The 14,504-nt window shown below is 39.2% G+C and overlaps 1 protein-coding gene across 1 annotated transcript in view; it reads right to left on the reverse strand.

Annotated features, from left to right (window-relative positions):
* ALDH1L2 (aldehyde dehydrogenase 1 family member L2) overlaps nucleotides 1-14,504 on the reverse strand; it is a 73,025-nt gene that overhangs the window by 14,776 nt on the left and 43,745 nt on the right. Inside the window, exons 16-21 of the mRNA XM_017540580.2 lie at nucleotides 11,209-11,296; nucleotides 10,631-10,724; nucleotides 9,017-9,116; nucleotides 5,993-6,091; nucleotides 3,821-3,986; nucleotides 2,392-2,497 (exon numbers count right to left, since the gene is read on the reverse strand). Coding sequence (XP_017396069.1) covers nucleotides 2,392-2,497; nucleotides 3,821-3,986; nucleotides 5,993-6,091; nucleotides 9,017-9,116; nucleotides 10,631-10,724; nucleotides 11,209-11,296 — 653 coding nt within the window. The remainder of the gene's footprint in view (nucleotides 1-2,391; nucleotides 2,498-3,820; nucleotides 3,987-5,992; nucleotides 6,092-9,016; nucleotides 9,117-10,630; nucleotides 10,725-11,208; nucleotides 11,297-14,504) is intronic.

Genomic DNA, 14,504 nt, shown 5'->3' on the forward strand with positions numbered 1-14,504 from the left:
ATTTTTCAGCTCCATCAATTCACTTATATTCCTCTCTAATTTGTCCATTGTCATTAGCATTTCATCAAATCTTTTTTCAAGGTTCTTAGTTTCTTTGCATTGGTTCAGAACATGTTCTTTTAGCTCACGGAAGTTCCTTATTACCCACCGTTGGAAGGCTAATTCTGTCATTTCATCACATTCATTCTCCATCCAGCCTTGTTCCCTTGCTGGTGAGGAGTTGTGAACCCTTGTAGGAGGAGAGGTGTTCTGGTTTCGTGTGTTTTCATTCTTTTTGCGGTGGTTTCTTCCCATCTTTGTGGATTTATCCACCTGTCGTCTTTGTAGTTGCTGACTTTCAGATTGGGTCTCTGAGCAGATGTCCAATTTATTGATAATGAAGTTATTTCTGTTTCTTGGTTTTCCTTGTAACAGTCTGGCCCCTCTGCTGTAGCCCTGCTGAGGTCCACTCCAGCCCTGCTTGCCTGGGGATCACCTGCAGCAGCTGCAGAACAGTAACGGTTGCTACCAGTTTCTTTTTCTGCTATCTTTGTACCAGAAGGATACCCGCTAAATGTCAGTCTGATTTCTCCTTTATGAGGTGACTCTTTGGATATACAGGGGTCAGGGAGCTGCTTGAGGAGACAGCCTGTCCTTTACATGAGCTGAAGTGCTGAGTTGTGAGCTCCGTTTTTCATTCACGCCTGCTGGGCAGGTACGTTTAGGTCTGCTGCAGCAGAACTCATAAACATCTTTTTTTTTCCCCACCTGCTCTGTCCCAGGGAGTTAGGGCTTTATTTATGAGTTTCTGTTGTGCTGCTGCCTTTTATTTTTTTCAGGGCTGCCTTGCACAGCAAGGAGGCAGCCTAGTCACTGTCTGCCTGCAGAGGCTTTGCTGAGCTGCTGTGGGCTCCGCCCAGCTGTCGTGTGAACTTCCCTGCAGTCCTGTTTATATGGGTGTAGTTAGAACTGTTTCAGCATTGGTGGCCCGCCTCTGTAATGGCAGACTCTTGCTGTAATGGCAGGTTGCCTTGGCAACAGCGGGCTGCCTCCACAATGGCGGACTACCTCTGAAGTGGTGGAGTGCCTCGGCAATGGCGGACGCCCCTCCCCCACGGAGCTGGACCATTCTGGGTTCAGCTGTGCTTGCTGTGAAACTCTCAATCCAAAGAGTTTCTGATTACTGTTCTTTTGTGGGGGTGGGACCAGCCGAGCCTGATCACCTGGCTCCCTGCCTCAGAGCCTTTTGTTTTTTAGTTGAACGACTCTATCCCAGGTGTTCCAGTCACCTGTTGAGAAGGGGCCGGGGTCTATGTATTTTCCCCTGTGGCGACTCACTGCGCCGGCTTAAACAGCAGTGCTGAGATTCGTGGGGCTTTTTTTGTTTGTTTGTTTTTGCCCAGGAATCTCCTGGCCTGGTTCCCTGTTTCAGACCCCTTTTTAGTCAGATGAATGGGTGACCGCACCTTCCACGGCTCCAATCACCAGCTCAAAGGGCACCCTTACCAGTGTGTTTTGTATGGAGAGCCGCCACGCGGGCCAAAACAGCCACGGGGACCGAAAAGGCCATGCCGGCCAAAACAGTCGTGCGACTCGTGGGGCTCCTCTGCCTGGGAATCTCCTGGTCTGTGGGCAATAAAAATCCGTCTGGAAATGCGGCGTCCACTCACCCTCTGTGCTTTCACTGGGAGCTGCAATCCTGAGCTGTTCCTAAACGGCCATCTTGGCCCTATAATCTTTTATATTATATTTATCAAAGACCAAGAAAGTCCATTCTGTTTTTAAGTTCTCATTGGCTGAAATAAATCTTAAGTCATTCTGAAGATTTTGGGCAGTATACCATGAGACCCCACTCTACTAAGTATTGTTTTATGAGCTCAGTTACCACTTGGCTGTCTTCGATAAGCTGAACTCTTTGCAAAGTTTCATGTAGTAATCACAAACCAACATGTCATTTACAGTTGATTATATGATGATTGTGAACGTGTCTATGAAAAGTTGAGTATCAAGCTTTGGGGAGCAATATCCCCTGTTACAGCAGCACTCTTTCTTTGGGGAAATAAGATGTTACAGATGCCACCTACCCCAGGAATGTAAATGTGAAAATTGGTTTTGTTATTTCTTAGTTATTTGCTTTGTTCCACAGACATCTCAAATGTCGAGTGCAGAAAAACTAAAATTTAATCAGCTAAAAGCCCATTATGTTGGCCATTAATTGAAGCTGAGAAGCAAAAATACGCTGTGATCTACGATGGCTAGCAAAAGCATAACTTCTAATTATTTAATTAATTATTCTTATGGTAGAAAATTACATGTTCATTAATTTTATGCTCTGTATATAGTACAGTGGCAGAGCGGAAAAAATGAGTTATCTAGTCAAAACCTAAGTTAAGTTGTGTTTGATGAACCTACCCATTTTGGAATTTAGAAATGACCATAATAGGCCCAAAGGATTCTTCTTTGGCAAGGAACATGTGGTCTTCCACATCTGTGAACACAGTTGGTTCCATGAAAAAGCCTTTTTGGAAAAAAAAACAAAAACATGTCAACTATAGGTTAAGTCATTTTCAATTAATAGTCCTCTCACTTCATTACATTATTTTTTCTTTTCCTCTGGCTTAGTAAAACCAAGGAGTTTCATTTCTCTTTTTGGTGTTGGCATGCCTAGGTTATTTTTTAATGTCTTTATTATGAAATGTGAAACCTATATAAAAGTAGAGAAAACAGTATAATGAATGGTAAAATAAGTATCCATATTTTGCTATATGTATCTTTTCCTTGTCGAAATATTTTAGAGCAAATTGCAGATAATATAATCTTAACACCTAAGTATTTCAGTACAAATCTGTAAAAAAATAAGGATATTTTCTTATGTAACCACTATATAGTGTCATGCTTAACAAAATCAGTAATTATTCTTTATTCCGAGTTTATATTTTATTTTCCTTAGTGTCTAAAAATTAGCTTTTTCACAGTTGGCTTGTTTGATTTAGGATTCAAATTCTTCTCCACATTGTATTTGGCGTTTAGATCTAGCTCTTAAGGATCTTTTACTCTAAAACGTTTCTCCATTTTGTCCTTTCTTTAGTTTTTATTCCATTGTCATGTTAAAGAGACTGGGTCAGTTGTTCTACACATTCCCTTTCTTTCTGGATTTATCCTTGCTTCCTTTGGGTGATCTTTGTTTCTCTATCTCGTAGTTCTTTTTTTTTTCCAATGATTTTTATTGTGGTAAAATACATATAAAAATTACCTTCTTAACCATCTTTAATTGTACAGCTCAGTGTTATGAAATTCATAATGTGCAACCTTCACCACCATCCATTTTCGAAACTATTTTCAGCTTATAAAACTGAAACTCCATACCCACTAAAAAATAACTTCCTGTTCCTTCCCCCCTTCCTATTGTAGTTCTTATGAAAATAAAGGCTGACCTAAAGGTATAATTAGACTCAGCTTAAGCTTTTTTGGCAGGAACATTTCGTAGGTATATTGTGTATTACACATTTTATTCCATCAGGAGACACATTATCCAGTTGTGTCTCCTTTCGTTTTGTTTTGTTTGAGGCAGAATCTCACTCTGTTGCCCAGGCTGGAGTGCAGTGGCTTGATCTCAGCTCACTGCAATCTCCTCAGCTCACTTTAACCTGTCTCCCAGGTTAAAGTGATTCTCGTGCCTCAGCCTCTCCAGTAGCTGGGATTACGGGTGCATGCCATCACACTGGGCTAATTTTTGGTAGAGTTGGAGTTTCACCATGTTGGCCAGGCTGATCTCAACTGTCACTGTCCATTGCAACTGAAGAAGGCGGCACCCAGTAAACCCTCACGGAGGTGATCTTACCTGGCCTTTGGACTTGTCTTCCCCCATACACCAAAGTGGCCCCTTCTTTCACTCCAGTTTCACAGTATTGCAGCAGCTTTTCCAGATGGGCCTTATGATTTTGGGGCCCATGATCAGTGGATCTTTCAAGTGGATCACCGATTTTCATCTTTTTAATTTCTTCTACCTGTATGTTACCCAGTCCATAAAAACACAGTTCACTGTTAATAACAATGATAACGGAGTTTCATTTCTAGACATGTGGTAGATGCTATACTAAGATGTTTATCAATGTGTTGTCATTTAGTCTTTACAGTAGCACTGGAGGTAGGTGGTTTGTTTGTTTGCTGTTTGTCTCCCTCTTGGAGACAGGGTCTCACTCACTCTGTCACCCAGGGTGGATCACAGTGGCATGGCATAGATCACTGCAACCTCGAACTTCTAAGCTCAAGTGATCCTCCCACCTCAGCCTCCCAGAAGAAGAAACTGAGGCCTAGAGGGGTTAAACAAGTACATACAATCACTAAATACTGTTGACTCTTTTCCACTTGAAATCCCAGGTCCTTAACCACTATCTTCTAGCACAACGTAAGCTACATACACTGTGTGAAAATTATCCTAAATGTTAATCTATTAAGAAGAACAAACTGATGTTCTGAAATGTTTATTAACATCATGTGCTTACACTCTTCATGGCAAAATAATTTCTAAAATGGTCACATTGTTATCTTTTTTTTTCCTCCCCAAATGTGGCAGACTGCCCTTATAAAATTCTCATGGTATAGCCATGCCAGATGACTCACTAGAATGCCCTGATGAAAAACAATCTTTACTGCCCAATGTTCATCACTGACATGTCTTTGTAATTACCTCTTGTACTCCTCAGTTATCTTAATCTATTTCTGCATCTTCTAATGTTAGGTCCAATTCTGGTAAGAAGAATGGGAGTTACAATGACCCAGGAGGTCTAAAACTTTGAATTTAGGACTGGCCATAATCTCTTAGTGTCTTCCCCAGGGTTCTGCACTGGATGAGAAGTTCTGAGTGACCAGGGACTATGTCTGCCTTGTTCACCTTTATATTCCCAGCATGCAGTGTTTGGTACTAAGTAAGTGCTCAAGGAATGCTGCTGACAAATGAACACAAACAGCGTGTGTGTAAAACGTGCTTGTTGATGTAGCAAATCCTTGACATTTCTGGTCTCAGTGTTTGAAATTTCAACAAGTTGTAGCTGATTGTGAAAGCCCATGATATGTAGCACTGCAGACTGTATTTTAATGAAATACAAAATTAAATTACACTGTGATGTTCAGGAGGCAACCGCTGCCTACCTTACTGCCCTCCACCTGCCTCTCTGTATGACTTCCTTGTTACTCATTCTCAGAAAGAAAGAATACCTTTGTTTTTTGGGTGGGTTGGGGTATAGAGAATTGGCTCTGGGGAAAAAATAGCTGGGTACTGGTTTTGCAAATATAAGCAAATTCATGATTAATACTACCTTCATAATGACATATTATAGTATAAGTTAGGTTTATTTTAGCTACATAATTCATCTTAACAGTCGTATAGATGAGTTTTAGTCCCACATTTATGGAGTCATGATCAATGTACTGGGGCTGTTTATTTAGTTAGTTATTTTAGTGGAAGAAATTATATGCTATCATGTCAACTGCAATTGAGGATTTGTAAGGATCTAGTGGTGTATCTCCCATAGCTTATTTAGAGATCTATGAAAGTCTAGGAGTGTAACTCTCCCAAGTGTCAAGGATGTAATATAATACAAATGTAGAGTAAGGTATAATAGCTCTTCAGTATACTTTATCAAGTTTTTATATAAACCTCTAACTTTTTACTACAAAAAATCATAAATACATGTGAAAATAGACACATAATATAATGAAACCCCATGTACTTATCACCCAGCTTCAACAACTACCAGCTCCTGGCCAATTTATTTCCCTACTCACTTCCTGTCCTCCTGGGTTATTTTGAAGCAAATTTCAGACATCATATGATTTAATCTGTAAGTATGCCAATATGTAGCTGTAAAAAAAATACTAGGGACTGATTTTTTCAAACATAATCGCAATACTGTTATCACACCTGAAAATTCATTAGCAATCTTAGAAGTATGATTTTTCAAGTAAAAGCAACCTCTAAACAACTCATAGAGTAAATGTGAAGGTGCCTCACCACTCTTGTCACAAACTCGTCGTGGATGGATTCTTCCACAAACAACCGCCCAGCAGCAATACAGTTCTCTCCTTTGTTGAAAAACACTGCCCCCATGCCCTTCAGCGGGAGAAGAGAAAACATTGCTGACATCACTTGAGGAGTCAAGATTCTCATAAAGCTGTACACAGAGGGAATCACTTGTTTTTGGAAGACAGCAGACAACACAGAGAAGTAATAGAAAATCCCCTTGGCCTTGTTGGTGATGAGAGCTTCTTGGAGACACTCGGTTTTGATTTAGCATGATTTGAGGGATTTTGTTTATCCTTTCCCCCTTTTGGTCCATGAGCATTTCAAAAACTGTATGTGTAATAGTAAAGATGTACCATTAGAAACAAATTTGGTACTAAAATAAAATCTAGATTATTCTCTTTTTTAGCTTACTGTATTTTTCAGAGATAGAGTCTCTGTCCTCCTCACCCCAGTCTCCCAAGTAGCTGGCACTACAGGTGTGCACCACCTTACCTGGCTAATTTTTAAATTTTTATTTATTGTAGAGACAGGGTCTCACTATGTTGTCCAGGCTGGTCTCAACACCTGGGCTCAAGCAATCCTCCTGCCTTGGCCTAGAAAATCTAGATTATTCTATAAATTTAAATGTAATAACTTGTATACCAAGTTTTGCTTATAAAAATCTCTACATTAGATTGTGTAATCATAAATTATTTATTTGTTTGTTTATTTAAGACAGTGTCTCTCTCTGTCACCCAGGCTGGAGTGCAGTGGTGTGATCATGGCTCATTGCAGCCTCAACTTCCTAGGCTCAAGTGATCCTCCCATCTCAGTCTCCCTAGTAGCTGGGACCACAGGTGCACATTACCATGCTGGGCTAATTTTATTTTATTTTTTTGTAGAGATAGGGTCTCGCCATGTTGCCCAGGCGGGTCATGAACGAGGCTCATGCGGTCCTTCTACCTCGACCTCCCAAAGTGCTGGGATTACAGACATAAGCTACCATGCCCAGCCATGAATCATAAATATTTAGAAAGCCTCTCTAACCCCCTCATGAAAGAACTACTATTTTTCAGGGAGAAGTTTGAGAAATCTTTGAAATGATGATACTCAAAAATGACAGATTTGGAAGACTGATGAATTTTGTTCATTTTCCCTTTTTATAAATCCAGTTTCTAATTCACTGCAGGAAACATCTCTGGACTGTATTTTTAAAAATGGATGTGGGCTGGTACAGTGGCTCACACCTGTAATTCCAGCCACTTGGGAGGCCAAGGCAGGAGAATCACTTTATTCCAGGAGTTTAAGACTCACCTGGGCAACATAGTGAGATCCCATCTCAAAAACAAAAAATACAATGAACGCTTTGAAATAACATGTTTTTCTTGTGCATACATTTTACCTTTAAACATTACAAAAATACATTGACCATCTTGGGTTTGGGGTTCTTAAATGGTTAAAACAAAGACTCTTTTTTTTGTTTTGTTTTGTTTCCAGATTAAGTCTCGCTCTGTTGCCCAGGCTGGAGTGCAGTGGCATGATCTCAGCTCACTGCAACCTCTGCCTCCAGGTTCAAGCGATTCTCCTGCCTTAGCCTTCTCAGTAGCTGGGATTACAGGTGTGCGCCACCACACCCTGCTAATTTTTGTATTTTTAGTAGAGACAGGGTTTCTCCATGTTGGTCAGGCTGGTCTCAAACTCCTGACCTTGTGACCCAACTGCCTTCGCCTCCCAAAGTGTTGGAATTACAGGTGTGAGCCACTGTGCCCGGCCAAAAGGTTATACATTTCTAATCCAGACGTCCAGGGGAGTCCCTACCCCTGACGTCAGTTCATGTAACCCCAGCCATTGTCTGTCACTGAAACCTCACAGTCTACTCAGAGGCCCTGGACGCAGGGGCACGTGGCCCTTCTTCACTCCCAGACCACTCCATTCTCTTTGGGTTGCTTACGTGATGAGCGTTGGCTGTGAGTGTTCATTAAAATGACATTTAGGGGGAATGGTGAACAGAGTCTGCTTAGTGCATAGCTGGTCAGTTGTACAGAACTGGGAAGACCATAAGTTTCCCCCAGAATTACAAGAAAGCTTAGCACAACCTATGCCAAATATTGACTCATTTTATGCCTATATCTCAGATGTGAAGAATGAGAACTAGGCCAGTGTTTTTTTTTAACCTTTGTATTTTATTTAAAATTAGCCTTTATGCTTTGAAGTAGTTTAAGGCTCACAAGGTGTTGCAAAAATAGTATAAAAGTCCCTAGCCTCACCTGTGATAACATCTTAAAAAACCATTGAACGTTGCAAAAACCAGGAAATTGATGTTGCCAATTACTTGTTAAATATGAAACCCTTTGTTGTGTCTAAAACTCCTACCAGAAGCTCAATGTGCAAAACAGGTAAAAACAGGACTGTTCAAACTGATGGGATGAGATGTTGTGGGAAAGGAAGGAGAAGCTAAAAGCCCTAATAGAATATCTTTTGAACTTTTTTACATGCCTGCTATGAGTTACATCCTTTTTAAAAACACCTTAGTAGGGTTATTATAAAGACATTATTTTTAAAAACTAAGTGCTCTAAGTATTTCCAAATCTAAGCATAAAAAGGATGCTTTTATTTTACGACTAGACAAAAACCAAATCTCATTTTAAGGCCTCTGGTAAAGAAGGAGGTGAAAGGTGTTTTAGAAGCAAGCACCTATTTGTTGTTGTTGTTGTTGTTGAGACAGGGTCTCGCTCTTGTCACTCAGGCTGGAGTGCAGTGGCGTGATCTCAGCTCACTGCAACCTCCACTTCCCGGGTTCAAGCGATTCTGCTGTCTCAGCCTCCCAGGTAGCTGCCATTACAGGCGTCTGCCACCACACCTAGCTAATTTTTTTGCATTTTTAGTAGAGACGGGGTTTCACCATGTTGGCCAGGCGAGTCTCCTGACCTCAGGTGATCTACCAGCCTCGGCCTCCCAAAGTGCTGGGATTACAGGCATGAACCACTCCACCCAGCCCAGGCACGTATTTACTTGAATTTGACCCACTCTTACCATTCGCACAGCCTTGTCAAGTTCACAGTCATTAAATATTATAAGTGGAGACTTGCCACCAAGCTCAAGGGAAACTTTCTTCAAGTTGCTCAGAGCACAGCTAGAGAAAAATAAATGAGAAATGAGCATTTAGTTAACATCTCTCTCTCTGTCTCCCCCGCCCCGACACCCCCACCCCCCCCCAAACACACACTTTTTAAGCTTTAAGTTACTACCTGGCATGGAAAACATATTGAGCCTCAGAAATATTAAGAAACTTATTCAAGGCCAGGCACAGTGACTCACAGCTGTAATCCCAACACTTTGGGAGACCAAGGCAGAAGGGACCCTTTAAGGCCAGAATTTGAGACCAGCCTGGGCAACATGGCAAGACCTCATCTCTGCAAAAAAATAAAAAACTTAGATAGGTATGGTGGTGTGTGCCTGTAGTGCTAGCTACTTGGGAGGCTGAGGCAGGAGGATCACTTGAGCCCAGGAATTCGAGGCTTCAGTGAGCTGTGATCACCACTGTATTCCAGCCTGGGTGACAGCGTGAGACCCTGTCTCTTAAAAAACAAAAGAAAGAAAATGGGAAAACTTATTCATGTAAAACATAGATGGTAGAATGGTGATTACCATTGAAGCTGAGCAATGAGTACATAGAATTCATTTTGCTTTTCTGCTTTGTATATATTAGAAATTTTCCATAATAAAAAGTTTTCAAAAATGTTGTGATCACATGATTAGAGATTCTTATAAGTAAATTCAAATTCTTTAGGAATTTTGGTTACATAAAGGCCTGGCAAGGAATTAAACCTCTAACCAGTCTACTGAAGCAGTGGGAGAAAAAAAATCAATTTTTTAAAGTATGAAGTATGCTGTTTATTTTTCCTTTCTTACAAAAAGAAATTTGATATACTATTCTTATTTAAAGCATTTTGAAAATGCCTCCCCCAACATGCAAACAGAAGGAAAAAATCACAAAATTCCATTCCATGCTTCAGTGACTATTGTTTTTACCTATTTGTGGTCTGTCCTACCATAGTTTTTGCCTTGTTTAACATAGTTGAGATCATCCAATGTATACAATGTTATACTTTATCTTTATTTCCATTTATTATTTTAATAATACTTTTCAATGTTATTAAAATTCTCTATGAACGTGACTGTACAGTATTCTATTACATTGACATATTTTAACAACTGCTTTATTTTGCACATTTAGATTGCTTTCAGTTTTAAAAAATATTGCTTGGGGGACTCCATTTTATAAATAATCCAGGTTTGTCATATAAAATATATGAATTTGATATTTATATATCTTTTTGGTTTTTTACCCATACTTCAAAAACAATTTGGGCCACAGCTTTAATACAGAAACTCTTTTGTGCTGAATTGTTAAAACTACCAGTAGGGTGTAGAATTTCAACATAGCTTTGCTTTTATTGACTCTGGGCTTTAATGCTTTGGAAAGTATTTTGTTACATTCAAATATTTCGTTACTCAGCAGTGATAAGTAAATTTCTCTTCCAAATTAGATGTAGATTTTCTCATTCCAAAAGTACCCTATTTAAAACAAAAATTGAAACCTAGTTTAACAGAACCTGCAGTGAATCAACATATTAAAACCAATACCTTTTCATGATCTGTTTGCCAATAGGAGTGGAACCAGTGAAACCCAGTTTGCGGATGTCAGGATGTTCAGACAGACGTTGTCCTGCTATGCCACCTGTAGAATTAGGGAATAAAATGAATTAAAACATACTGAAATTCTTATGGTGAAGATGGCTTTAAATTCATTGAAGTAGATTTCTAAGCTCTCATTGGCACCTTAGTTTTAAATTTCTGTATTAACTGCAAACTGGTAAAAGTCTAAAATAATACCCTTTATGAAATTATCAGACTCCCAAAATAATGATGGGTAATCCTTGATTTTTATCTTCCAGAGTAGTTTTTGAAAATCAAAATGGAACATCTTAGGGTAATTTTACATGACTGTACAACCCCCCTCCCCACTGCCACTCACCCACCACTGTATTTCCATTTTAAGATTTTTAGCACGTGGTAAGTATATCCATCCTTAACAGTTTGGTAAATTGTATTTAATTTTAATACAGTTATAATTCAGGACAGGTCTCTAGTGGGAAAGCAGCCACTCAGCTACCCCAGTACCATTCATTAGTTATAGCACAGTGGGTCATTTAGTGGCTTACCTGAGCCCGGAATGATGTTGATGACCCCCTTTGGAAAGCCTGCTTTCACAGACAGCTCTGCAAACTTCAAAGCAGTCAAGGGCGTGACCTGGAGAGAAGCAGACAGCAATTACTTCTTCAGGCTCTATCCTGCGCTTTAGCCCAGAACCCAGTTTTCCCTTGATAGCTGTACTAGAGCTCATTTTATTTTTATTGTACATTGTCTTATTATTTTTTTATTTTGCCATAATTTCAGACTTACAAAAAGATGCAAAAATAGTATAAGAATTCCTTATATACATTTCCATTCAGATTCCTCAAATGTCAATATTTTATAATGTTTGCTTTATCTTTCCGTATATATTTTTTTCTAAACTGTTTTTTAAAGATAAATTTAAGGGATATCTTTTTCTGAACTGTTTAAGAATAAGGTAAAGACGTACTCCATACTTCTAAATACTTCTGTGTGCATTTTCTATAAAACAAGAAATTCTTTTACATAATCATAGTACAATTATCAAAATCAGGAAATTAATAACTGCTAGAATATGTAATTTGCAGACCATATTCAGATTTCACCAATTATCCCAATAATGCCTTACAGCAAGAGAAAATCCAACATCTGCATTACATTTAGCTATATCTGTAGTCTCCAGTGATCTAAGAGAGTTTCTGAGTTTTCTGTTTCATTACACTGACATTTTTGAAGAGTACAGGCCAGTTATTTCATACAACATCTCTTTGTCTGGATTTGTCTGATGTTTCCTCATGATTAGATTCAAGTTATGCACTTTTGGCAACAAGGCTACTGGAGTGGTGACTGAGCTTTTCTCAGGATATCACATCAGGAGACACATGCTGTGGAATAGTCCCGATACTGGAAATGTTAGTTTTAATTATTTGATAAATGTAGTCTGCCAACTTTCATCACTGTAAGTTACTATATTATACATTGTCATTAATAAATATTTTGTGGGGAGATACTCCTCAAATTTTCATCCATTAGTTTTAGTATCCATGGATAATTTCTGGATAGTAATCATAAATCATTATGATGGTTGCCAAATGGTGATTTTCCAATTGCATCATTCCTTCCACATGTACTAGTTGGCTCTCTCCTATAAGTGTTTTCCTTTCTGTTTAATTAATTAATATCAGTGTGAATGCATAGATTCTTACTGTAATCAGCAGGTTGTCATCTTTTATTATTGTTATTGATTTTGATGTCCATTTGTTCCAGATTTGGCTGCAAGAGTCCCTTTAGTATGGCCCCTGTATCATTCTGACATGCCCCTATTACTGTTTGGGCATTGCATTGCTTTCAAGCCCAGTGAAATATTTCAGGTTCATCTGATTCTTCCTACTCCAGCCACTTCTCCAAGGATCCCAGGTTTCTTTGAGAGAAGATGGTATTTAGAAATCAAGATATCTGGACATTATTGAGGGGTCATTGCTTCCAGGCCCTTTTAGCAGACAGAGCTAGGAAAAAGATGTATGTATGCACAACACACACACACGTTTATATGTATGTGTGTATCTATCCCACATATAACTATATCCATTTCTTTATTTAGCTGTCTAAATACATTAAAACCCATGAGTTTACACGGATACCTTCATCTGATATCTTGGGGTTGATTCTAACCTTTTGCCCTTTTACATTTGTGATTCTCTTCTCCAAGAAAGAGAGACATGGCTCCCCGTTATCCACAATATATTTACTTATTTGCTTAATCCTAAAACATAGAGAGAGTAATTTGAGAATTGTTAAGCCATGTCCCTACAAAAAAAAGCCTATTAATTAGAGTTCAATATGTATTTAGGTTTTTGTTGTTGTTGTTGTTTTGCGTTGCCTTTATCCTGAGGACCTATAGTCCGAAGTTAGTCAAAAGTGACTTGGGTTCATGCTTCCTCACTCCCTTCAATGGGGTCATGTTATTCATTTGAAATATGGCTGAATTTGTTTTTGTTTACATTTAACTTTAGGGTTTTTGCCCCATCTGTGTTGATTACATTTCTTTTCTTTGTTTGTTGTCATTGAATATGGGGAATATGCTTCCAAAAGTCAGGACTATTCAAATGGTCCATTCAGAGAATGTTGTTTTCCCACCCTCCTTTCTACCCCATTCCAGCTCCCATGTTCTATAGGTAATCAATTTCATTAGTCTCTAGTCTCCATTTATCTTTCCTGTGTTTCCTTTTATTCAAATCAGCAAATACATATTTTCTTATTTTCCCTTCTTTCTCACATAAAAAGTGGGATAATATGGGTCTGACCTTAAATATCTATTATAGTAATGCAAATCTCCAAAGCAAAATGAAAGCAGTACTTTCACACTCTTAAAAGCCAATGTTGATTCAGTTTTAAGTTAGTACTTGGTGGCCGGATGTGGTGGCTCACGCCTGTAATCCAAGCACTTTGGAGGCCAAGGCGGGCAGATCACCTGAGGTTGGGAGTTCAAGACCAGCCTGACCAACATGGTGAAACCCCGTCTTAAAAAAAAAGAAAGTTAGTACTTGGTTAGCTTGGACTCTAAAAATGCGGTGTGCAAGAGGATCCATTGAGGTCTGAGAAGAAAATAGTGGAACTTCTATTTATATATTTTAGCTGACAAAGATATGAAATAAATGAACCATAACTAACATTTACTGTATGGCTGGATAATGGTGCTCTCACGCAGTCTGAATGAAGGTCATATGGTCATGGGTCACAAAGGTATGAACAGTGCCCCAGGAAAGAACAGGCGCTCACAAGTCCAAGAGGGTGGCAGTGGTTCCTTCCCTTGCTCATTTACTTTCAGAAGATTGCCCCCTGATGAAGTTTACAGGCTTGATTACATGGGTTGACTGACTATGTTGTTATTTTAATTAACCTTGTCTTCATAAAATGAACAAGTGGCCAAAAATGTGCATAGAAACTGCACAATAAATAATAATAGTAACAAGGCAACCACAGGCAAACAAGAAAGAGGCACGGCTATCACTTTTCCTCCTTCTAGTAACAGGTCCATGACAGTCACATTGTGAAGTTTGTAAAATGTCAATGTAGACTTAACTTGATGAGAAGTTGCACCAAAACATTTGAAATTATCAAGACTGTTGAAAGTGGATTTACATTTAGTATAGGTGAAGATAATCCTAGCCCAAGTGTATCTTATTATGCTTTGGTATGCAACCATCATAATTAGAAAAACGTTTACAAACTAACTATCCTGCCGGGCGCGGTGGCTCACGCCTGTAATCCCAGCACTTTGGGAGGCCGAGGCGGGTGGATCACGAGGTCAAGAGATCGAGACCATCCTGGTCAACATGGTGAA

Source organism: Cebus imitator, unplaced genomic scaffold (assembly GCF_001604975.1).
Source record: "Cebus imitator isolate Cc_AM_T3 unplaced genomic scaffold, Cebus_imitator-1.0 Scaffold8, whole genome shotgun sequence".
NCBI lineage: Eukaryota > Metazoa > Chordata > Mammalia > Primates > Cebidae > Cebus > Cebus imitator.